The sequence below is a fragment of the Dromiciops gliroides genome, chromosome 4 (genome assembly GCF_019393635.1).
Source record: "Dromiciops gliroides isolate mDroGli1 chromosome 4, mDroGli1.pri, whole genome shotgun sequence".
Lineage (NCBI taxonomy): Eukaryota > Metazoa > Chordata > Mammalia > Microbiotheria > Microbiotheriidae > Dromiciops > Dromiciops gliroides.
This window is the reverse complement of record NC_057864.1, coordinates 398,931,840-398,958,860: the sequence shown is the minus strand read 5'-3', so window position 1 is coordinate 398,958,860 and position 27,021 is coordinate 398,931,840. Positions and strand designations below refer to the sequence as shown.

The 27,021-nt window shown below is 35.7% G+C and overlaps 1 protein-coding gene across 1 annotated transcript in view; it reads left to right on the top strand.

Annotated features, from left to right (window-relative positions):
* Window positions 1-25,757, top strand: part of TMEM242 (transmembrane protein 242) — a 47,326-nt gene extending 21,569 nt beyond the window's left edge. Inside the window, exon 4 of the mRNA XM_043963796.1 lies at window positions 24,759-25,757. Within this exon, the coding sequence (XP_043819731.1) occupies window positions 24,759-24,857 (99 nt within the window). The 3' untranslated portion in view covers window positions 24,858-25,757. The remainder of the gene's footprint in view (window positions 1-24,758) is intronic.
* Window positions 25,758-27,021: the final 1,264 nt, after the last annotated feature.

The window sequence follows — 27,021 nt, the reverse complement described above, 5'->3', positions numbered from 1 at the left end:
GGAAAAGCTGAATGGGGTGGATTCTTTTGTCAGTTTTAAGGAAGCAAATTACCAATGCAGTTATTATGTTGGAATAATATATTCTTTTGGACCTAGTCTGACATTACAATCTGTTTCTCAGATTAATGCCCCCTATGAAAATGAAAGTTCATATCATTTTCACTGCCAACATTTATTGAGAATATTATTGGAAATTATAAAGACACAATTCATGCCCTCTGGAAGAACTGTAATTTATAAAATCTCAATGATAAAAGAGAATGTGAAATAAAGAACTGGGATACTTTCATAATATATTTCAACCTATTTTAAAACTTTACAATTATTATGAAATACTAGAATATTATCTCTGAGATTGATAAAAAATATTTTAGAAGTAATACTTTCCCTGTGTTCTGTGATATATGCTTAACCTGCTTGCTTTATGAGCCTTCTTGAATTCATTTGTGGTTGTTTTTAAAGCAAAACATTGTTGGGACCTTTTTATAATGTAGAAGTAGTTTCACATAGTTTTAGTGACTTTGTAAAATGTGATATAATTATAAAATAATGATATTGATTTTCACATATGGCTAGTTGATTCAATCTCATCATGTTAAAATCTTACCTTGTAAGAGAGGCAGTGTGGCACAGGGGAGAGAAAGCTGACCTCTGAATAACAAATAACTAAGTGCAAGTGTTGCCTCTAAATACATCCTGCCTGTGTGACCTTGGGCAAGTCTCTTAACTCTTAGCACTCCAAGCAACCCTCTAAAACTATAAATTTTGGCAAAGATGCTGACCTGCATTGGTAAGGGGGAGTTTCCTCTATCAGTGAAGTCACAGATCCAATCCCCATGGCCACTTACTGCAGATATCTATCATAAAATCACTTACTTTACCATGGCAATGTTGCTTCATTAAGCTCTGAGATGTCACAGGGGAAAAGCAGAATTTTTCCTTACATTTAAGTAACTATCTTACTATGACCTATGAATTTTTAAAAGTCTGGGAACTTCCAGGACTTGATCACTTAGCCATATAACACAGACACTCCATTTTATCAAATCACTCAGCTAACCAAACTCATAGGAGGTTAATCTGTAAACCTGAATGCCAATTTATTATTTTACAATGAGACAGTTTAGCAATAATTGCTACTGGAATATTTGTGTCAGCCAGTAGTAAATGTGTTTCCCAGTAGGAAATCATACATAGAAAGCCAATTTAAACTTAAAAGGTTGCTTGAATGGTGTGACATTTTTCCATCCCTTTAGTTTTTGTTGGCAAGGCTGACTCTCAAAAGACTGTTTATTTTTTCCTGAGCTCTGTGCCTAGAAGGCAATTTGTCACCCAGGTGAACAGTGGCTGTGTAAAACACAAACATGGATAACTAAAACAATATTATAGAATACTTTTACAAATCAGAGTTGTCCTTTTCTATTAAAAACTTAATTTATAAAATATTATTGTTTGCTAATTACTATTAGCATATTATTTTTAATTGATAAGGTTTAAAATAAAATTTAAAGAAGTACAGATACCTAGAAACAATCAAGTAATTTCTTCCTGATGATCTGGTATTTTAGACTATCCTGATTTTTCATTCTGGAGTTTAGTGAAATCAAACAAACAAAAAACAATGTTCACCCTATACTGAATTCTGTTGTGAAGTCAGAAGCACATAGAGGTTTTGGTTTTGATAATTGGGAGCATCAAGGAGTTTGAAACCTTTAAATATTAAAAGTTTTTCTGTCTTAATCTTTTTTTGGGGTGGGGTTGTGGGGCAGTGGGGGTTAAGTAACTTGCCCAAGGTCACACAGCTTGTAAGTGTCAAGGGTCTGAGGCCGGATTTGAACTCAGGTCCTCCTGAATCCAGGGCCAGTATTTTATCCCCTTCGCCACCTAGCTGCCCTGGTCTTAATCTTCTTAATATCATTCTTATTATTATGATCAGCATTCTCTAGCTTCACACTCTCTTTCTTCCTCTTTTTGTGAGGGAAAAATTGATATTCTGCTTCAAGTTGCTAAAACTTGAAGAGTAATTTTGATTACCTGTACATACATGTATCTTGTGAATTCCATTATATACAGTCCTTTTATAATTAAAAAGGAGTTGATTTTACATTTTTTACTTCTTCACTAGGGACCTGCCTTTAAAAGCCCAGATAATAATAGGACTAATTTTCAACAACCAGGCATTTGTTTATTAAATGCTTATAATATCCAGTGAACACTGTGCTAAGAAACAGGGGGTGATACAAGTAATAAATAAGATCTGGTCCTTTTCATCATGGAGTTCACAATCTAGTAGAAAGAATACAATGCATCAACTACAAAATGATACATGAGAAATACATGAAAAAAGAATGTCAGTGGATCTGTGAATATGAATATTCTATCTTATGAAGCAGATAACCCATCAGTGCCAGCTTATCCTGGGTGACTCTTCCTAATGTCCTCCAATAAACCTGCCACAAGAATGCCACTCTGTGGACCCTCGGGGTCTTCCTCCAAACTCTTGTTATTGGTTGGATACCAGTGGAGCATATACGCTGTCTATCATTACTACCATGTTCATATCACAGGATCAGAACATGTCTTTTTTTCTGGGCATACATTTCTTTGATAACATTTATATGATACATTTCCTATACAATTCTTTGTGTGTTGCAGTATGCTCACACCCACCATGTGCCTCTAAAAAAGATGGCCTTTGGGGGCAGCTAGGTGGCACAGTGGATAGAGCACTGGCCCTGGAGTAAGGAGGGCCTGAGTTCAAATCCAGCTTTAGACACTTAACACTTACTAGCTGTGTGACCCTGGGCAAGTCACTTAACCCCAGTTGCCTCACACAAAAACCAAAACAAAACAAAAAAAGATGGCCTTTGTTTCAAGGAGGATCTTGGAGTCATTAAAAAACATTACCCAACATCCCCAGAGATTTGGGACTAACTCTTATGAGCTGTTCATCTAACTGTCGGGAAAATAAAACATTCTTTAACTATTTTGTTTTTCCTGTTTGGATCTAACAGTTAATTAGTTCAATGCTGCACTTTCTGCTACTCTTGGATCCCTTTCCCCCTTTTTCTATCAGTGCTCATGCTTTGCCAGACTCCAACCCTGGCTTACTCCTACCATCCGTCTCCTCTGTTTCTACTCCTCTACTTCTGAATGGAGCTAGAGGGAATCATGTGGTCAAACCAGTTGGGTCCCTTATGATCAAGGAACCTCTCACCTGAGCTATGAGTCTCCTAATTTGTCTCCCTTCTCCAGTCCATCTGCTTTACAGCTTCCAAAATGATTTTCTTCAAGTGCACGTCTGACCATGTCACCACCCTTCCCATCCCTCCGTGCTCAGTAAATTCCAGTGATTTCCTATTACCTCTAGTACCAAATAGAAAGTTCTCAGTTCTACATTTAAAGCTCTTCACAATCTGCCTTTCCAAACTTAGACATTAGTCTCCTGCCCACATTCTGTGTCTGACAAAACTGTCCTTGCTCTTTCTCACACATGACACTCTTACCTACTGTTTAATGCCTTTACACTGGCTGTCCCCTGTGCCTTAAATACATTCATCTCTGCCTCTTAGAATCCCTGGTTTCCTTCAAAATTCAACTCAGGTGCCATCTTCTACATGGTCTTTATATATTCCCCCAGCTGCTAGTATTTCCCTCCCACTCCCCAGATTATTTTGTGTAATGGAGATGTTAAGGAATTTTCCCAAAACCAGATAAGATGTGAAGAAATTAACAAATCAACCTGAGAAGATTATAGATACCTGGCTATTGTAAATGCCCATTTCTTTACTCATTTAGGAAGTATAAAGTTCTTTAATCAACTTAAAGTGGATTATTCAGCCTTGACCATTAGATGGAGGCAACTGAGAACAGACTGGAGACAGTTGATAATTGGCCTAGAGAATCAGGCATACTCCTTGGGGCCATTTTAAAAAGCACGCTAGCCACCTTTGTGGAGAGTTGTCTGTGGCACTCAGGAAGGGGGTCTATCTGCAGTTGAAGGGTGTGAGTTTGTGAGAGAAGTAAAGAATCTGGTGCCTGGAGCTGGCATCCTGCTCAGACCCCTTAGGATCCTGTCAGTGTTAGCCTGTGGGCTTTATTAGCAATCGTATGGCAGCTGAGTCCACAACTAGAGAAAATAGGGACCTCAGCCAAGCTGTTAGGAAGCACCATCAGAGACTGAGACCAAGGGTGGCAGGAACCCTGCAGAGGTGTGCATGGCCTTGGCCATGTGGATTCCCACTGTGTGTCTGTCCACTGCTGAGCCACTCTTCCCACTAACACTGTGTGTATTTGTGGGAGAATCTATAGGTCTTGTTGTTAGTTCTTGCAGTGCTGTTTCATTTCAGCTCTTTGCTGAGTGAATTGTGTCAGCTGGCTGACATTGAAGGTCAGCTCCTCAGAAGACTCAGGAGCAGTTTTGGTTTTAGGGTGTGAAGAAAAAAGGTTCCTTCAACCTGGGATGGTCCTTTGTGGACCCAACTGTGACACTTGATTTGCTTCACACATACACACACACACGTATGCACATACACACATGTGTGTTTGTAAACTGTTTAATATTTATCTTTTCCCTAGCATTTGGAACATAGGCACTTAATAAATGTTTGTTGATTGACTAATTAGGTCAAACTCTTTTGAGTAGTTCTAGATCTCACACAAGAGGCCCTGAAGCATTAGAAACTTTGAGGTTCACTCTGTCAGATATTTGTTGTTTTCATTTATGGACTTTAGGGTCACCCTTCTTCTTCCCTAACAAATTTAACACCTGACTCACAGTTTTCTTCTGTAAGCTTTTCCAAATTTGACAGAGAAGGGAAGGGAATAAGTATATAGTACCTACTATGTGCCAGACACTATGCTAACTGCTTTACAGATATCTCATTTGATCTTTAGAATATTTGAACAGAATGTAACAATATTAATAATATGTTTTAACATAATCATAATATTTTAATATTCTGGCCTCCCAATTTCTCAGTCTCCTTAAATCCCATGACCTCTGTCTCTAGTGTACTTTAATCTAGCACCTTAGGCACTCTTGGCCACCTCCACTGAATTTTCCCCAAGTGCAAGAATTCCTAGTGAGAACTCTGAGTATTTTTTCTTGAGGTCACTAGACATACCCCAGCAAAGTTCTTTTTCCCTCCAGTCTCCTTTCTCTATGTCTAATCCTTGGTGGAGTGTTTGGCAGCTAGGTGGTGTAAGAATAGAGGACTGGGCTTAGAGTCAGGATAGACTTGAGTTCAAATGCAACCTTGGACATTACTAAATGTGTGACCTTGGGCAAATGATTTAAACTCTGCCTCATTTTCTTCAAATGAAAAATGGGCATAACAATAGCACCTACTCCCAGAGTTCTTATGAGGATCAAATAAGATAATGTTTGTAAAACACTTAGCAGTGTTTGGCACATAGTAGGCATTTAATAAATGTTTATTCTCTTCTGCCCCCAACCCCAAACTCCAAGTTTCCCAGCCCCTTTTCATTTTATCTTGATCTTTGGCATTCTGCAAATTTTACCCAGTTAATTCTTCCTTGACATTTTACCAAAATTCTAATGGCTACCAATTGGTTGCCTCGGGGCATATAGAAGATCATTTTCCACTTACTATAACAGTAGAAAGTTGAAATTTTAAGATTAAACTGAGAGGCTGCTGAGAAGCCTTGATTGTAACTGCTTCTAGAGAGGGAATCTCACAAACAATTGCAGCATTTCTTCTCTGCTTCTTAAACACTGTACTCTCAAAGCATTCCCAACCAGTTTCTCCCCCCGGGGTGCATGCTTGAATCTCATATTCTGATTACTACATGTCAGAGTGCCCTGTCTAGTTCCCTCTGTTCTGACCTTTGATAGCACTTACCAGAAATCAGTGAACATAGAATCACAGTGATCTTTGAAAGATTGCTCCATCAGAGGAGAGCTCCATCCATCACAAGTGCTCTTGGATATTTAGTAAATTTAAGGCTTATGGAATGTGTTTCTGAAATAACTTTTTAACTATTTGAAATTAGTGTTATGGATCAGTTATTTTAAATTAAAAGCTGTGATGGCAAGCACACATCTCTATAGCCCTTATTTCAAATTTTATTGCAACTATAATGGGCATAGTATGTTGGTGAGGAAAGCTACTTGATGTAAATGTGAAGAAGAAATTTGGTGACTCTGAGGCTAAATTGCAGGCAATAGTTTTTGTTTTATTTTGTTTTTGGTGAGGCAGTTGGGGTTAAGTGACTTGCCCAGGGTCACACAGCTGGTAAGTGTCAAGTGTCTGAGGCCGGATTTGAACTCAGGTACTCCTGACTCCAGGGCCCGTGCTCTATCCACTGTGCCACCTAGCTGCCCCCAGGCAATAATTTTAGTTTTAGTTGTTGTTTTTTTTAAAGAAGTAATTATTGATGCAATTGTTTGCATTTTCATGAAAAATTAAACCATTTTGGCAACATCTAAGTATCTTTTTGCTTTCTTTTTTTACCTTTTTATTTTTTTAAACCACTAGCTTTCTTTAAAGAGGAATTGAGCCCCAAGCATTTTTGGATCCAAAACATATAGCAATTAATAGAAAAGATAAACTCAGTCATAAAAGCCTTAAAAACCTCATGTTTGGCATAAATCGAGTTTAATCACCCTAAGAGTGCTTGTTATCCTGCCAAGAAAAAGATACCTTTGATTTATGAAAATTACTCACATGAGGGATTTTTTTCCCCTTGTTTCTTATATAACTGTTTGCTCCCTCCCCCAAACCCCAATGAAACATATGGAGGGAAAGAGATCCAGGGAGATGTGAGCTGAAAAGCTAATGATAATGTCCTCAAAAGATGCTTTTCCCCAAAGTTCTATTTAAAATGTTCCTGCTTATTATACTTGTGTACCCGTAAATTGTTAAATATAATTTTTTTAAAACTTATTTTTAAAAGTCTGTTTTGTATGTATGTGTACTAATAATAGTAATGTCAGAAAAATGAGACGTTACATATCAAATAAAATTTCTAGATATTGTAGCTTTACCTTTTAGACAAAAAAATCTTTAACACTTTTTTGGTTGAAATTCTTTACAAATGTTTTACATACTTTCCTGACTTAAACAGTATATATTGAATAAAGTTTCTTGGTAATTCATGGACATTGTTATCAGTATAACTTACTGTACTTGGTTAAAATGCCATGTTGCCCTTAAGAACTATTGAGGTGTATTAGACCAATTGTCTCTTACATATAAAAATAAATAGACTATGCTTTTATAGTTATTTCTCTTTACTTTTTATGCCCCATCTATCTTTCCTCTATGTCACTTCCAATCTGACTACTTTATTTTATTTATAGTAATGCAATTTACTGTTCAATTGTCTGATGAAAGTCTCAGGATAGAGCTAGTCTCTCTTATGTAATAAAGTGCTTGAACTTTGTGATAGCTTTGCTTCTGAGATCTTGGCTTTTTCTAGATGTTTGGGGTTGCTGAAAGTCTAATCTCTAAGTAACTGGGGCATTAATCTACTAAAATATGTCATGGAATAAAGTGTTCTTTCCAAACATAGTATTTTAGATTTTAGACAAAGTATTCCTAGAATAATTTAACATTTCTGAAGTAGATTACATATTCTTTTGTGTTGAAATAATTTAAATCTTTTCTCAAAAAGTAAATCAATTTTATGCACAAAATCACTTTATCCATATATGTTTCTTCGAATTGAAATTATTAATAGAATTGTGACAGGGAAAATAAACACCAAGAAAAGGGACAAACTGATCACTAAACAATGTCTCTAATTAAAGCCTAATGCCACAAAATTAATTTTTCCTATGGAAGGGGTTTATATTCCTCATTTAAATTTTTTATACCTTTTTTCTGCTAACCAATTAGGTAGCTTTTTCAAAGCACAGGTCCCATATAAAAATTGTATTTCACTGAAAAATGACACACTGTATGACTTACCTTTAAGGTATTGCTTGATTACTCCATTTAGTTTATGGACACAGGCTACTTGTTAATTTTGTGATTTTTAAATAACTAGGGAATTTGGCCTTAATACTTTTCTTTCTACTTAAGAAAATGCTTTGGGGTTCACAGCACCCTTCTCCAAGAGTAACTTTCTACCCATTGATCATACCTTTGAAGTCTTGATTTTGTCTGTCACATAATTTTAAGGGATCTTAACAACCATCTGGTTGGATTCAACCAGTACCTGAAAGGAATCCCCAGTATAACATGTGATTAGTGTCCTCTGATGACCTCCAAGAAAGGGGAAAACATTCTACTTTTGACAGCTTTAATTATTAGAAAATTTTTTCTTGACTTCAAGCCCAGCAATTGCCACTTGGCAACTTCTGCCCTTTGCCTCTGTTTCTGTCTTCTGCAGCCACACAGAACAAATTGATTTCCTCTTCCATGTGGAAGAGGATATTTAAGAAAACTGTTATACCCTACCTGGTTAGGCTAAATGTCTCCATTTCCTTTAATCTTCATATGACAACTTCAGACCTTTTTATCATCCTGGTTGTCTTTCTCTGGACACTTGCCAGTTTACCAGTGGCTTTCTTCACCTATGTCCTCCTAAACTAAACAAAATATTCCAGATGTGGATTTTCTCCAAGGACTACATAAATACGTAGGATAAATGAGTCAAGAAATTTTAAAAATGAACTAAAAGCTCTCAAGTAAAGAATGAGAAGGAGGATAAATAGCTTAGATTCCACTGGAGACATGGTTGATTATTTAATTGATCAGAGTTCTTAGTCCTTCAGAGATTTTCTTTATAGTGTTGTTGGTCTTGTATAAATTGTTCTCCTGGTTCTACTAACTTCCTTCTGTTATCTGTTCATACTATCCAGGATTCTCTGTAGTTTATAGTTTAACAAGAGTCCATTATATTCTGATGTCATATTTATTTAGCCATTCCCCAAGTGATGAGAACCCCCCTTAAATTATTTGCTTTTCTTTTTCTTTTTTTCTCTTTTAATTTGCCTTTTGGAATATTGTATTCCTCCTATGATAGTAGAAGCTTCCAGGTCTTGTGCCAACCTAATTGTGGTTCCTTGTTATATGAACTGCTTCTTTCTGGATGCTTGCAGATTTTTTCCTTTAATTTGGGAACTCTGGATTTTGGCTGTGACATTCTAGGGACTTTTGGGGTTTTCTTTTAGGAGGTGATTAGTGAATTCCTCCTATCTTTATCTTCCCCTCTGGTTCTAACAGATTTACATCATATTCATTTTTGATTTCTTGAAATGTGTTCAGAATTTTTAAAAACATTTTTAGGGAGTACAGTGATTCTTAAATTATCCCTCCTTGACCCATTTTCCATATTATTTGTGATATCATATATTTCACATTTTGTTGTGAGGATCAAATGAAATAGTAATTGTAAAGTGCTTACTTAGCACAGTGCCAGGCACATAGGCACTCTATAAATGCTTATTTCCTTCTTTTTCCCTTCCTCCCTGTATCTTTAAGGTTCAAAACCCTAGCTCTTCAGGATAGAATGCTAGACATCTCAGAGCCCAAGATGTCTTCTTTGCCCTGGTCTGAGTACTGCTAGGCAGCTCTGGCTGCTTGTGATACTTGGGGCTTCCCAATCTCCCTAGCACTTTCTTGGAGGGCTCTTAACTCGTGCTGCTTTTGGGCATACGGTGTCTTGTAAGTTACATGTGTCTCTGGCCTTTTCTTTGCTGTTCACGCTGGGAGGCTGATCTTGTTCGTCTACTCTGGTTCTGGCTTTGCTAGAGACCACTTTTCTGTTGCCTGCAGGATTCTGGCTGATTTTTGGTACAGTTCAGGGGTGGTCAAAATCACTGTAGTTTCTTATCAGATACTTTGATCTGGTGTGAGTTTCAGGTTTTTGCTGGAGTAGGTATGTGGGACTCCTTGGAGGACAAGCAGCTGCTTTTTCCACTGAGCATCCGGCCCTCTCTTCTTCAAGAAGAGTATTAAATCGTTTTTATAAGCTCTAACTATATACTGGTAGTTCAAATGAGTTTGTAGACAAGAGAAATACTTTCTGGCCTGGGGATTGTTGAAAGAGCTCTTATGGATATGATGCATTATGAGCTTCTCTCTTTGTGACTCTGAGTGAAAGAAAAAAAAATAAAGCCTACAAACATAACTGAAAACTACAATTTATATTTTATTATTTTCAAGATATAACAAAGACTCTTTAAAACAGACTCCAGTAGAAATTTTGGGGGCTTTCAGCCTTTTTTTAAAGTTTAGCTTAAATATTCATTGACTGGGACAATCCCAAAGTACTATTGGTGAAGCATATTATCCACCTCCAAAGAAAGAACTGATATTGATGGAACACAGACTGAAGAATGCTATTTTTCACTTTCTTTCATTTTTTTCTTTTATTCAAGTTTTTATATACAAAATTACTAATATGGTAATGTTTTACATAATCGTACATGTATAACCTATATCTTATTGCTTACCGCCTCAGAGAGGGGGGAGGGAAAGAGGGATAAAAATTGAACCCCAAACTATAAATAAAAATGTTTACTACTTTAAAAAATATTCATTGACTGTTTTTAACGTACTCTAACTTGCTTTGCTAATCAAGAGTTTCACATCCTGATTTCATTAAAAAATTTTTTTAAAGGATAAAATACTTTTAACACTTTGGAGTGGGGCAGAAATCTCTACCAATATAGATTTGCCTTATTCTGTCTTACAAAGCAGGTGTTTGGGGGCAGCTAGGTGGCACAGTGGATAAAGCACAGGCCCTGGAGTCGGGAGGACCTGAGTTCAAATGTGGCTTCAGACACTTGACACTTAACTAGCTGTGTGACCCTGGGCAAGTTACTTAACCCCAATTGCCTCACCAAAAAAAAAAAAAAAAGCAGGTGTTTGTTTTTCTTTTTATAAAATAAAAGACATATCGTAATTTGCAAATTTGAATTTGTATTAAGTTCACTCAGAGATTTACCCCTTATCCCAAATCTCTTACTCATGGTCATAGTCCTTAATCTTTGCCTTCATATTTTTCCCCTCATCCAAACTAACCTCATCTTATAATTTGCTAGCCAAGCCAGCACATTTCCTTGGACAGACTTGATTATGATACCATAGCTCTATTATGCCAAGACCAGAAAGTCTCACAGTGAAAAAAAAAAAAAAGTCTTACCAGCTTCTGCTTCTTCCTCCCCAAAATGGGTTTCATTGTAACCAAAGTGTAGAGTGTTAATTGTTACCATCAACTATAATCTTGTACTGAATTTTGAATTGTTAAGGGAAGGAAGGGAATATGAATCATCTAATTTAAATCATTCAGATACTATCTAGCTAGAATGTTTTGAAAATTACCACTTCATAATACAGTTTGAGAACTGGTACTGCTAGACCACCTTCTTTCACATTTTTTCATTGATTCCCTTGATATCCTTGAACTTTTGTTCTTCCAGATGAATTTTATTATTTTTTCTAGCTCTATAAAATTTTTTTGATAGTTTGATTGGTATGGCACTAAATAAATAGATTAATTTAGGTAGAATTGTCATTTTTATTATACTGGTTCAGCCTACCCATGAGTATATAATATTTTTCCAATTGTTTAGATCTGACTTTATTTGTGTGAAAAGTGTTTTATAGTTGTATTCATATAGTTCCTGGGTTTGTCTTGGCAGGTAGACTCCTTAGTATTTTATATTGTCTATAGTTTGTTAAGGGCTAAAATTCTAGCTAAACTGTCTAAAATATCTAATGAGTGGTCGCCAATAAATTATAAGCTTTAGCAAGAGTTAGACTTTTAAGCATTTATTAAGGAGAATACGAATTTGGTAAAGAGAGAGAAAGGCCTACATTCATCTATCTATTAAAGGGAGAGCACGTTTCTAGCTCCACTCTCCACCAGAGTCCAAAGGAAAGAGCGTGAGACCGAGTGCCAGTCTCTTCCTTCCTCCTCCCACTCACCCGCATCACTTCCTGACGCCAAAGAAAAGACTCCTGGTCTTGCCCTCAAAGACCTTCGCTTCATGGGTGGAACTCTTCTACAGTAAGTCTCCAGCAGGTGGCGTCATTCCAATCGTTACAAGTTATTTTAAATGGGATTTCTCTTTCTCTCTGTTGCTGTTAGACTCTTTTGGTAATATATAGAAATGCTGGTGATTTATGTGGGTTTATCTTGTATCCTGCAATTTTGCTAAAGTTAATAATTTCAAGTAGTTTTTAAGTTGATTCTCCAGGATTTTCTAAGTATAACATTATATCATTTACAAAGTGATAGTTTTGTTTCCTCATTGCCTGTTCTAATTCCTTTAATTTCTTTTTCTTCTCTTATTGCTATAGCTAACATTTTTAGTGCAATATTAAATAATAGAGGTGATATTGGGCATCCTTGCTTTACCCCTGATTGTATTGGGAAGGCTTCTGGCTTATCCCCATTACAGATAATGCTTGCTGATGGTTTTAAATAAATATTACTTATCATTTTATGGAAAGTTTCATTTATTCCTCTGCTCTCCAGTGTTTTTTGGGTTTTCTCTCTCTCTCTCTTTTTTTTTTTTAAAGACAGGTTTTTGGTTGTTTTTTGTTTTTTGGGGGGCAATAAATGTTAAGTGACTTGCCCAGGGTTACACAGCTAATAAGTGCCAAGTGTCTGAGGCTGGATTTGAACTCAGATCCAGTGTTTTTAATAGGAATGGGTACTGTGTTTTGTCAAAGGCTTTTTCTGTATCGAGATAATCATATGATTTCTGTTGGTTTTGTTATTGATATGGTCACTTATGCTGATAGTTTTCTTAATATTGAACCAGGCCTGCATTCCTGATATAAATCTCACCTGGTCATAGTGTATGATCCTTGTGATATATTACTGTAACCTCTTTGTTAGTATTTTATTTAAAATATTTGCATCAATATTCATTAAGGAAATTGGTCTATAATTTTCTTTCTCTGTTTTGGCTCCTCCTGGTTTGGGTATCAGCACCATATTTGTCTCATAGAAGGAATTTGGTAGGACTCCTTCTATACTTATTTTACCAAATAGTTTATATCATATTGGGATTAATTGTTCTTTAAATGTTTGGTAGAAGGAGCAGCTAGGTGGTGCAGTGGATAAAGCACCAGCCCTGGATTCTGGAGGACCTGAGTTCAAATCCGGCCTCAGACACTTGACACTTACTGTGTGACCCTGGGCAAGCCACTTAACCCTCATTGCCCCGCAAAAATGAATGCATGAATGAATTTTGGTAGAATTCACTTGGGAATCCATCTGGTCCTGAGGATTTTTTCTTAGGAAGTTCATTGATGGCTTGTTCAATTTCTTTTTCTAAAATTGGGTTAAGTATTTTATTTCATCTTCTTCTGTTCATCTGTATAATTTATATTTTTGTAGATATTCATCTATATCATTTAGATTGTCAAATCCATTGGCACATAATCAGACAAAATAGCTCCTAACAATTGTCTTAACTTCCTTTTCATTGGTGGTGAGTTCACTTGTTTCATTATTGATACTAGTAATTTGGTTTTCTTATTTCCCTTTTTTTTTTAATCAAATTAACCAAAGGTTTATCTATTTTATTTATTTTTTCATAATTTAGCAAAGGAGAGACTAAGAAAATGTAGTTAACACGGTAGGTTTACTGTGGACAGCATTAATTGTTTGAAAGTATTTCCCTCCTTGGAATCAAAATCTGCCAGAGCAACTTCCACCCATGGCCTGACACAGGAGTGCAAGAAAAATATGAATGATGGAAGTAATCTGGGTTTGGGTGTTTGGGTGAAAACAGTGGAAGAATAAGGGGACAAATCATTGAAGTACCTCATTGAGATGTCCAACTATAGGCTCAAAAGTGTAAAGGGAAGGCTTCATTAGCCAAAGGGGACAAAGAGAACAAGGAAGAGATTCAGGGGCCAGAGCAAAGAGAGTTTGAGGAGGAGTGATAATGAATAGAAAGGGAAATTTGAGAGTTGAGGAGCTCAGAAAGGAAGCAGTTTTGAAAGATTAGGATGAGGGTGCATAGAGATACAATTAGTTGACTACACTTTCTTCTTCCTTACTTAACTATTCATTTTCCTATTATCTCTCTCTTGTTGGCCTATATTTTCCCAACAGAGAGAATAAAGATAGGTTTTTAAATCATAGATATAAATGATTTATTTTGTCAAGATCCAGTATCCTGAAACCAGAATCACTTGTTGTGCAATGTGAAGGGACATCAGTATTCTATGGCATAGTCTGTCTTCCATGAAGTATAAACACTCATCATGCTGCCTAATAGGGATACAAATGATAGGTTTGGGGAGCCTTTCTAAGGATTTGCTAATGGGTTATTGGGTGGAGAGGGGAAAAAAAAAATATCTCTTCTTATTCAGGTGTTAATAATTTTGTTGATTTTTTAGGTTTAATGTTACATTTAATTCTCAGAGAATTATAAGGAAGTGTAAAAGACATGTTTTTTAACATACGTCACTATGAAATATCTATGATTTCATTATCATGAGTACTTCTGCCACTGGTGCAAATCTCAATAGCTTCTCTGTGCCTTATTTGATAGTCTTCCTGAGTGTGGTGGCTAAAAGAAAAAATGCATCTCCTTAATAGCCAGCCTTCTGCTAATGAGACTCTGAGAACTTAATCTGATCCTTAGACAACACACATAGTGCATTGATGGACCCATTATTGAACACTTTGCAGCTTCTAGAGCATGTGCTTTGATGGGCCAGCTTTTGAGAATTTCCATACCAGTGAGCCATTAAAGTAAGATTTTAAAGGAGCATTTCCATATATGATAGATGCTAACTATCCTATTTATTTAGCCTTCAGGGTTTATGTGGTTGTTGTTGGTAGTGTGGGGTTTTTTGGGTAATCAGTGATCTGAGTGTCTTAATAACCTAAATTTGAAATTCTGAACATTTTAAAAGGTTTTATTTTTATGCTTAAAATTTTTTCTCCATTTTAGCAAGACACCATTGACCTCTTTTCAACTTCAGAAGCATAATTTTTAATTGTGAGTAAAATTAACAGACTGTCCCAACTGTATATAAAAATTTAAAAGCTGTCCAGAATGAACATTTAGTGAATTATTCACAGGATGTCTTTTCTCAGCTTTGCTCACTTTTTGCCATATCTCCAGAATTGTCAGTGACATTAATGATGAGAAAGGAAACTGGAATAAGAGTAACAGTGTACCTATTCACTTAAACAAAATGAATGCTCCAAAACTGAGTGTAGGTTGCATGGGGTAGAAAAATATTGAAGTAGACTCAGAGGACAAGATATATGCAGACCATATTTTGTTTCCAGTTAATATTATCTTTAGAAACTTTAATCTAATTATCATATGGAAATTAAAATATTAGCATTTTTTTATTGACACATCAACTAAAAATAGAAAACTGAGTCTTCCAGAAACCTAGGTTGTCCTAGTATGCATGTTGAATATTAGAAAGAACATGTGTTTGAAAATTTTAACTCTAGGATTCACTTGATCAAGAAAGCAATTTTTATCATTTTAATCCAAGCAAGACTTACACCTACTTTCTATAATGGAGCAGTCCTAAAGCCTTTTTCCCCCATGACATACTGTCAGCAGTGCACATTAGAAAGACATTATGAAATGGAAGCTGCTTTTAGGTGCTCTTGATTTTGCCAGATGAGGTGGAATCATTAGGTTAAGATAAGAAAATAACAGTGATCTGTAGTTATTAGAGATTATTTAATGTAGTAAAGTATATGATTGGCTTTTAGAAAGAATCCTGACAGAGGTGGAACAGTTACTGTAATTTATTTGGCAGGAAAAGGCAATATCACTAAATTTTACAGTTGCTAAAAATAAAACTCAACTTAGTGAAATCACTTTAGAGAACTGCCTCTGGCTACTGAGCATGTTGGGGTGTTGAGTCAAAGAATGTGTTATAAATTATTCTTATTGGACAGGGTCTTAGCAACACCCGGCTACCAAAAGCCCTGGAATAGGCAAAATTCCCAGTCATCCTGGGTACTTGACACTTAAGTAAGAGCTGTAGATGCAACCCCTATTGCTCAGTTTACTTCATTGTTAATAGAAGATTGCTTTTGAATAGTGCTATAATGTTACTCACTATAATAAAAATTGGTCGTTTGAATGATTACTTTGAAAGATTGTATTTCTCAGAACATTACACATTAGCTTTTCTTTCTAAATCAATTGACTTTAGTATAGATTCTAAGCTTTCTGTATGTGTAGGGATTTGGAAGGCAGTAGATTCTCAAGAGGGTATCATTAGATAAAAAGGAGGCTGCTAGGAGCAACTTGGAAAATGGAAAGCTATAATTATAATATTCTATATTAGTATATTTGCTAATGGAATAATATAAATAAATTAATATGGAATGTTCAAATATCTCTCATCTTAGAGGTACCATAGGTGTTAACTCCTAATCAGAAACAAAAGGCTCTGCTGTATGCACTGTAAACTAAACAGCAATTTTCAAAAAGTTAAAATATGTCAAGCTGACACTTGTCAGTGGTACTCCCTGGAAATTAGCATTTACCTTGCCATGCTGAATAGAGGAACTTATCATAATATTTCATTGTGAAAATAGAAAAATATTCTGTCTTACCATGATTAAGGAAGTATTATAAGGAGAAGATGGGCTAAGTGAAGTAACTTACTTGTCGATATAATGATGTGTCACACTGTGGCATCATTTAGAAACAGAACACCAGGTACTCTAGTTTGCAATATAGTAGAATAACATTATAGCACTATTTTATGCAGTTTATTATTGACTGAAGTGAAGTCGTCTTTCATCTGCGTGACATTTTATATTTATGTGTTCCATGGGATTATTAAAATGAATTTACTTTAGCTGAATTTGGTATTGTTTTTAAGTTTCAAAATCAGTAAGCATTTATTAAGCAGGCACTGAGGGATTGAAAGGTAAAGGTGAAATTGTCTGTGCCTTTTCCTGGGGGAGGCAACACGTACACAAAGTGTAAACAACATATATACAAAATAAATGGAAGGTAACAGAAGGATGCTAGTGGAGTGGGGTGAGACACCCTCAGAAAGTCTCATGTAGAACATGGCATTTGAGCTGAGGACACTTGAAACTTACCAGCTGTGTGACCCTGGGTAAGTCACTTAACCCTCATTCCCTCCCCCCCCAACCCCCCCTGCCCCCCCCCAAAAGATTTGGCAACTGATTGAATATGTGGAAAGGGTTCAAATAAGGATTTAAAGATAACACTTAAGTGCAAACCTATGTAATCAAGGAAGATGTCTTTGAAAATAGGGAAGTTAAGATACAGTTTACATTTAACTTTGGTTCTGTTATTCAATATCTTTAAACAAAATGGCATCCATTCAGAGTTTTCAAATGAGCATATTTTCTGTGGCAGCTAGTTGGCACAGTGGATAGAGTACAGGGCTGGAGTCAGGAAGACTCACTTCTTGAGTTCAAATCTGGCCTCAAACTCTTACTAATTGTGTATCCCTGGGCAAGTCACTTAACTGTTTGTCTCAGCTTCCTCAGGCTTGAAGACAGAAATGGCAAACCACTCCAAAATCCTTGCCAAGAAACCCCCGAATGGAGTCATGAAGAGGCAGACATGACTGAAATGACTAAACAACAAATATTTTCTGTAATTGAACATATTTCACTGAAAGTTGGTGCGTGGAATATGTGATTATATTGAGGGAGGGCTACAGTTCAGACAGCCAGTAGTATATAATTCTGGTCAAATAATGCCCTATAAACAAAAGTGTTGGAGAGACAGGGTGGCATAGTAGAGAGAGAGAGAGAGAGAGAGAGAGAGAGAGAGAGAGAGAGAGAGCGAGCTGACTTTGGAATAAGGAAAGCCCACATTTAAGTTCTGCCTTGAACAAACACTGGCCATGTGACCTTGAATAATCTCTCTCTGCCCTAGGCAGCTTTCTCAGGCTACAAACTGCAGAACTGTTGCCATTCAGCATTGGTAAAAAGAGTTTCATCATTAGTATTTCCCTACATCAGTGAATGTACAGGTCCAACTCTCACAGAAAATATTAATTTATGATAAATATTATAAGCAGATAATCTTTATGAACCATTGTTACTTTTCACAAAAGTTATTTATTCTTCTCCACTGGCAACAGCATTTCAATGGGATTTTATTGTGATGGTAAAATATTATTATTGTTTACCAGGTTAGTGATTATATTTCTAAAGGAACTTTCATAGAGAAGTTTATAGATATATCATTTGTTAAACCCACTGGTATTAATGTTGCCTAGCATTACTGAATATAGTAAATACTTTGACCAAAGAAAAATAAAAATGAAGGGGACCATGAATGTAGAGTTGGAATCCATAACCATGTAGTGGAATTCTTGTGGATCCAAGAAAATAGTGGGATAGCTCAGACTTGAAAAAGCTAAGAGATGGTAGAATAGTAGTGCTCACATACTATAAGACTGACAACTATCTTAATCACTTCCTTACCAAAAGTTTTCCATTTAATAATAACAACAACAAAGATTTATGTAATTCTTCAAGGTTTACAAAGTGCTTTACATGTGTTATTTAATTTTATTTAGACTTTTAAGTGATCTTTTTCTCATGGGAATATATCAATTTCATAAATGGGAGTTAATGGAAACTTAGGGTTTGCTTTATAATCAACTTTGAAGGATTAAATCTGTTCCATAAAATGAGGACTATATAATATTGTTGCTAGTTTATAGATGGAGATTGCTGAATATGGCAAAGTTTGAAGTTTTAGTTTACTTATATGAAATATAGAAAGGACTATTGGTTTCATATTAGGCTTGTCACATGAGTCACTAGTCTTCTAGCATAAAAGAGAACAATTTGTTAGTATAGTAAAAACTTCATTACTCCAGAATCTCAAGAAATTATTTTTTTAAATTGAAAATTGAGATCTTTCTCAAATAGTCAACTCTGTGATCTGATCATTTTGGTTATTTGCTCCAGCCATACTGTTTGCAACTTGTCCATGCCTGCATATTATGTGCAACTCTTGTCCATAACTTCCAGTAAATCTGATAAAGGCCTTCTTTACTTTGTCTTGTTACTCCAATACTCTAATTATACTAGTAGAGTATGTGGGCTGCCCTACAGTTATCTCACACTTTTAGCACATAGCTAGCTTACTTTGCCCTCATTTTTATTTGATGAAATTCTTTAATCCATTTTTCTTTATAATTCTTTGTTTATAGTGTTTTACAGTATGTTCATGTTCTACATTGCCCTTTAAAAAATTTAATTCTTTTCTGTGGAGTATTGATTTTTCCCCCACAGAAATAACTCTTAATATTTTTTTCAATTGCATTAATAAAAATTTTAACACTATTTTTAAAAATTTTGAATACCAAATTCTCTCTCCATTTCTCCCCTCCACCTTTCCTGGAAAGGCAAACAATTTGATATAGAGTATACATGTGCAGTGATGTATTTGCCAGGTTGCAAAAGAAAACATTGACCAAAAAGAAAAATAGAGAAAGTTTTTAAAAAATAAATGCTTCAGTTTGTGTTTAGACCCCATCAATTTTTTTTTTTGGTAGATAGCATTTTTTATCATAAGTACTTCAGAATTGGCTTAGATCATTGTATTGCTAGGAAGAGTTAATCATTCACAGTTGACCATTGTACAATATTGCTGTTATTGTGTACTATGTTCTCCTGGTTCTTCTCACCTTATTTTGCATCAGTTCATGTAAGTCTTTCCAGGTTTTTCTGAAAGTATGCTGCTTGTCATTTCTTATAGCACAATAGTATTCCATCAAAATCATATACCACAACTTGTTCAGCCATTCCTCAATTGATGGATATCACCTCAATTTCTGATTCTTTGCTACCACAGAAAGAGTTGCTGTAAATATTTATATATATAAGTACTTTCCCAGTTTTTAAATATCCTTGGGATATAGACCCAGTACTGGTATTGCTGGTTCAAAGGGTATCACAGTGTGATAACCCTTTGGGCATAGTTCCAAATTGTTTTCCAGAATGATTGGATCAGTTCACAACTCTACCAACACAGTATTAGTGTCCAAATTTTTTTACATCTCTTCCACCATTTGTCATTTTCCTTTTCTGCCATATTAGTCAATCTGATAGGTATGAGGTAGTACCTCAGAGTTGTTTCAATTTACATTTCTCTAATCAATAGTAATTTAGATATTTTTTCATGTGACTATAACTTTGATTTCTTCATCTGAAAACTCCCTGTTCAGATCCTTTGACCATTTATCAACTGGGAATGACTGGGTATTTATATGGACCTTTCTTTCAAATGAGAAATTAGGGGTCATTAAATTTGGTTTGGAATTTCCCAAAGGTGATCCATCCTGCTGTCCCCATTTTTAAAAATTCTGAATCCAGTTCTTAGCATAGATTGGACAGTAGGCTTTTTTTTCCTTGTGCAGATAGGCCAAACTTTTTTGAGTGATTATTGATTTCACCCAGGAGGCTTTGTAATATTCTGGGGCTTGAGGTAATCAACACAATGTTACTCATGATAGGAGTATCAGGAGGATCTCACCATCTATACAGAATCTCTCTTCAGCTTGCACCCTATACCAGATCTCTCCCATGACAATGATGAATACCTCTGGCAAGCATGTCCCCCTGTTTAATGCCTCCCCTGATATTAGTGATCTCAGGTTTGTTGGACTGTGTCATCTCTATTATTAAAGTTTTAAGTAATCTTATATAATTTTTAACATATGCATGGCATTTTATTGGCAAATAGCCTTTAAAGAAATGTAGCCCAGAGAAGCAATAATTCTGCAGGAGTTGAGAAATCAATTCCAGGGTATCTGAAGAAGGGAAGGATATCAAAGGCATGGGGGAAATGCACTTTATTATTTATTTATTATTATTATCAAAAAGATGATCAAGAGAACACCAATAATTACCAACTTAGATGCCTACTTTCCTATCTATATAAATCAATTTTAAATATAGTTATAAGAGAATAAGCAAGGAGGATGGGGGAATCTTTTATTCTTTATGGCCACCAGTCATTTGTATGATGGTAAAAATGTTACTGGCTATGGAATATTACTTGCAGAAGCCTGCTTATTAATATTGTCCTTGAGGATTCCCTCAATACATGTGTCTTATTTTCATTGTTTTATATAGATAGGAAAGTAGGCATCTAAGTTGGTCATTTCTTCAGTGTACATTTGACCTTCTCTAACTGTTCTTCGCATCTTTGTTCTATTAAGTGCCATTTCCACTTCATTTATATGCACATCTGGAATTGTTTGTTAAGCCCAGATGAGATGGTAGACTGTCTTTGATGGTGAAAAGGGTTTGTTATAAAAATCTTTCCATCTTATGTCCTTCCAGTTTTATCCTGAGATGACTTTCCTTAGTTGGGTCTCTCCACCAAGCTTTCTTTATGGTGTTTCCTGTCCTTGATTTCTTACTGTTTACAAGGTGACACTATTCATAATCTTCTACTATCCTTCCCTGTAAGGTTTTACAAATATATTTTTCTTCTAATAAAATCAAGTGTTTTGGATCTAATAAAGTCCAATAAATCCATGTTGTCCTTGGTTGCTACTTTTCTCATTTAAGTCTTTTCTAACCAAGGAAGGGTTTTTTAAGGCCCTTTTGGTCTTTTCTAGTTATTGCATTTGATTTGAATCAGTTCAATTTCTGTATAAATAGTCAGTGTTGATGTCCTTTTCTCCAGTTAAATCCTAGCTTCCAGTGTCAAGTAACTTGTTTGAATTTTTTAAATTTTATGCCATTTTAAAAATAGTTTTGATTCTAGATTTACATTCATTGATTTTTTTTTTTTTGCGGGGCAATTGGGGTTAAGTGACTTGCCCAGGGTCACACAGCTAGTAAGTGTTAAGTGTTAAGTGTCAGGTCTTCCTGAATCCAGGGCTGGTGCTCTATCCACTATGCCAACCAGCTGCCCCCTATTAATCGATATTTTAATAAACCAAGGATATGACTGTACACAGACAACAAATTCTGGAATGATTTCTAACATTAATTAATTCTTTCTTGTCTGTTAAAATATATCCTATTTTGTTGTTATTCATTGTTTGCCATGACCTATGCCTTCTAATTCTTTTTGTTGTTGTTGTTTCTTGAGGGGCAGTGAGGGTTAAGTGACTTACCCAGGGTCACACAGCTAGTAAGTGTCAAGTGTCTGAGGCCAGATTTGAATTCAGGTACTCCTGAATCCAGGGTGGGTGCTTTATCCACTATGCCACGTAGCTGCCTCCTCTGATTTTTTTTTTTGAAGAAAGTATTTATTGACATATTATTACTTGTAAATATTCCCTTTCCTTGACCTTATTTGCTTCTACTAGGTTTTCCAGTTTTTGAAACTCTAATCTGAGTTGAGTACTTAAAAGTTCCTTTTGCACTTTTTTTTTTCTTTTGTGGGGTAATGAGGGTTAAGTGACTTGCCCAGGGTCACATAGCTAGTGTCAAGTATATGAGGTCAGATTTGAACTCAGGTCCTCCTGAATCCAGGGCTGGTGCTTTATCCACTGTGTCACCTCGCTGCCCCATTGTACACACTTTCATATCCCTTAGTAGACTGAGAAAGTTGGGAAACAATGAAAATAAACATAGGACTGGTTTGGGGGAAAATATACATCAACATTTATACATACAAATGAAAGTTTTCAGTCAACAAACATTTATTAAATACCTGTTGTGTACTAGGAGATACAAAGGCAAACATGGAATAGTCACTGCTCTCTTTTGTAGGGGAAACAACATCTTATATGTAGAAATCTACTCAAAATACATACAAGGTAAGTTTTAAGAGGGAGAGCACTAGGAGCTAGGGAGAATCAAGAAAGGCTTCACTTTGAAAGTAGTGCTTGAATTTAGTCTTGAAGAAAACAACACCAAGGACTTCCAAGGGGTGAATGTGAGGAAGGAGTACATTTGAGCTCCATGGGACAGCCAGTGCACAGACACTGTCATGTATGAGGAACAACTCCAAGGCCAGTTTGGATGAACCACAGAATGTGGGAAGGGGTTTAATATGTAATAACTCGAGAGGCAGGTTGGGACCAGATTGTGAAGGGCTTTAAATGCCAAACAGGAATTTTACCTTAGAAACAATATGGAACTGTTTTTTAGCTTATTGAGCAACCGAGTGATCTGTTTAGACCTGTACTTTGGGATAATCACTTTGGTAACTGTGTGATGGGTTGGAGAGGAGAAAGACCTAAGCCAGTTTGACCAGTTATGGAGCTACTGCAATAGTATAGAGGAGAGATGATTAGAGACTGAACTAGGATGGTTACCCTGTGACTGGAGAGGAGGCTGATGCAAGATGTTGTGAAATTAGAATTAGAAACTTGAAGTATTAGCAACTGAATGGATATGTGAGGTTAGAGAGAGAGAGCAATGAAGGATAGGACCAGAATTGAAAACCTTGAGACTAGAAGGATGGTGATGTCCTCCCAGAAATAGGGAGTTTCAGGAAAGGGGTGGTCTTGGGAGCTGGGGAAGATATCAAAGATGCTTAGACCTTCCATTATTCCTCTCATTCAAGGTAATTACCTTAGAAGATTGTAGATTTCTCTTAATGATTCTTCCATTGCTGGAAATGTTTCTGGAACTTCCTCTTAGAGAATTACCTTTGAAACAAGGTTTGTTGTTGTTGTTGTTTTTAAAGTGAGGCGATTGGGGGTTAAGTGACTTGCCCAGGGTCACACAAGCTAGTAAGTGTTAAGTGTTTGAGGCTGGATTTGAACTCAAGTACTCCTGACTCCAGGGCTGGTGCTCTATCCACATTTGAACTCAAGTACTCCTGACTCCAGGGCTGGTGCTCTATCCACTGCGCCACCTAGCTGCCCCCTGAAACAAGTTTTTAAACCACACAAAATAAAATTTGTCTATTTCCAAAAAAATACTTTGAGGTGTAGATATTAATAAAATGTTATTGATCTTTTGTTCATTTACCTTATTCATCAGACTCAGCTCCAAATGACTTTTCCCCTTTTTATAAAAATCAAATCTAGCCTTGATATTCTGGAGCATATACCCCAGAGGCTTTAAAGACACTTTCAAAGGAAGAGTTCCCAGAATGTTTTGAGCAAAAGAAACATCACTGAAATAAGTATTTAGACTACCAAGATAGCTCTATTGAAAGGGGAAACTTCATTCATTTGGAGGTATAAATTGTAGTATGTTTGTTTTAGGGTTGAAAAAAGATTCATTACTTTATAACCCCAGTACTTAAAGTATATTCTTATGCATAACTCCATAGGAATTAGATACATATTTTTTTTCAGATACACAGCAACACTCTCCCCAGCATTATCTTTGGGGGGTGGTCAATGAGGGTTAAGTGACTTGCCCAAGGTCACACAGCTAGTAAGTGTCAAGTGTCTGATGCCAGATTTGAACTCAGGTCTTCATGAATCCAGGGCCAGTGCTTCATCTACTGTGCCACCTAGCTCCACCCCCCCCCAGCATTATCTTTTAAATTGAAAGCCAGGAATAAATGCCATTTTTATAGTAATTGGAGACATCTTACTAATTATAATCATATGAGAGATTTATGGTTTTTATGATCCTTCAATTAATACTTACTTGGAATGTGAAAAGTAGGTATTCTGTTTTTCTTTCAAAAGAACCAGAATTTGATCCTAAATTTTATTGTATTCAGGTGTTATTTGGTAAGTTCCTTGAGAGTAAGGACTAAGTTGTTTTTTTTTTTTCTTTGGTAAAGATTACCCACAAGCAATGCAATTTTATCCAGGCAGCAAAGGTGTCAGTCTATAATAGCTTTGGATATTTGCCCCTTCTTTTAACATTTGATGACTGATTTTTTTTTCTTCTTTTAGATGAAAGACTTTCAGAGTAAAATGCAATCAATATTTCCAGTGATTCCCAAGAACCCTGGGTCATCTGTCGAGTGGGAGGAAGCACTGAAATCCAAATGAGATGAGCATGAAAGAATCCCAAAGTGATTGTTATGGGGAAAGTAGCTTGGAAATGCCAAAATAACCATCCTCTTTAAAGGAAAAAGAGATCAAATTGATTTCTACTCAGGAAAGTGAACAAATCATTGATGGAACATGGACTTTGGCTGTCAGCATCTTCACTGTAGTCTACAAAACTCAGTCATTCTGCATTTGCTTTATCTTGGAATCAGTGGGAGAGGTACATGTTTTTCAAGGTTTGGAGAGTTGTTTTAAGGAACATTAGTTGTAATAACTGCCCTTTATGGAGGATATACCAGTGTAAAAAGTTAGATATATTTATATGAACCTTAAAAAACAAGTCTCTCACTTGAAAAGCCAAATTTTATGATAAATACTCTAACAGAAATTTTTATAAACCTTTGTTACTTCTCATCACCAGGTTGGAAGACCAATTTAAAAATTAAAGGTGGTTCAGTTTCAAAGTTTTAAAAATAACTTTTACAAATTTTAGACCATAAGTTCCTTGAGAGTAAGGACTAAGTTGTTTTGTTTTTCTTTGAATCCCCAAAGCTTAATATAGTGCCTGCCACATAGGTGCTTAGTAAATGCTAGGTGACTGATATGGCTCTAGCTAATAATGAAATGATAGTGACTCATTTCTTTGAAATTAAATGAGTTCATTCCAGGAACCTCCTATGTTATATGAATCTCTGGTTCTACCTAGCATGTTAAGAGCCAACTGAGCAGCCTAACCATTCATCTCTTGGTGCACATGTAATAGATCATTTGTTTGAAATGATTTTTCATTTGCTTTGTGCCCTTTGTTCACTCATTCAATGCCCCACTTAAAGGCCATTCATTATATTTCTACATGTATGCTTTGAGAGAAATAAAAAAACCAGCAACAGATTAATATAATTTGAGAGTAATTTGTTGTCTTTGTCATGCTGTCATTGGTATGAAGTGTACATTTGTGAGATAATTTGATGCTAGATTTCCTAAACACTATCTGTTAGATTAAAATTTTACCTCAATCGTCAAAGTGAAAATAGCATAATGTTGAACCCGCCCACCTAACAAATATTTTTAACCAAAAACTCACATGGTATTGAGTCTAACATTCAATATTTTGTATAATAATTCTAATGAATTTTCTGTGAGTAATTTTCTAAGTAATGCATCATTAAGAAAACACTCTCTGTTCCTCTGTGGTCTCTTACAGAAACTGATGGAGAACAGTGCCTAATTGCAATCACTGTATTTATCAGAGACTTAAAAGTTTTAAAAAGAACAAGAAAAATATTTTTAATATGTAAATTTTCCAGAGAAACAACATCTGGTTGAAAATGCAATTTTGAAGTTTCTTTATGATTGCTTAAGCTCTAATTAGTCAGCTATCAGGTCTAATAAAGTACATTTGAAATTTATTTGTTATTATGAAACCTTTTAGTTCTAATAAAAAATAAAAAATTAAATGTCAAGTGCATAATTTAGCATTTTTCGCTAAACCATGATGCTACACTCAAATTACTGAATTGTGATTAAACAGGTGTAATCAGTGACTGTTTCTTATGTAGCTTATTACAAAAAATCTAAAATTAAAAAGAAATCATAGTGAAATTTATAAGACTACATATGTATAGTCTCAAGGTTCATCTCATTCATCTTTCATTTTAAATGAAATAATTTAGGTGAGAAATAATATAGGTGAGAAAATAATTCAAAGTCATTTTTTTCCTAATTCGTGCATCAGGGTTGCATGGATTAGAACGCATCTAGGTCTATATGAGAAAATGGAGTAAGCTCGACAGAAGGCACCTGTAGCTAGAATTTAAAGTTCTTGTTTTTCTTTGCATGCAGAATTCCTCCACAGAATGGGGCTGGAGGAAGGGAAAGAAGTCAAGTTTTTCTAAGAGAATAGAACTGGAACTAATCATTTATTAATTCATTAGTGACCATGGTTTGACATAAACTTTTAGAGTGTAAGCCCTTGAGTGCAGGGAATCTCCTTTATTCTTTGTAAACCTCACTGCAGCACCTCCGTTAATACTATGCAAGTTGTGTAATCTATATTCCCTATTAATGTTGATGACAACCAGCCCAGAAAACCTTGGAATGCTTTTTGTGTTAATTGGCAAAATAAATGGCAGAGTAGATGCAGCATATATTGCGAGTGCTTCTG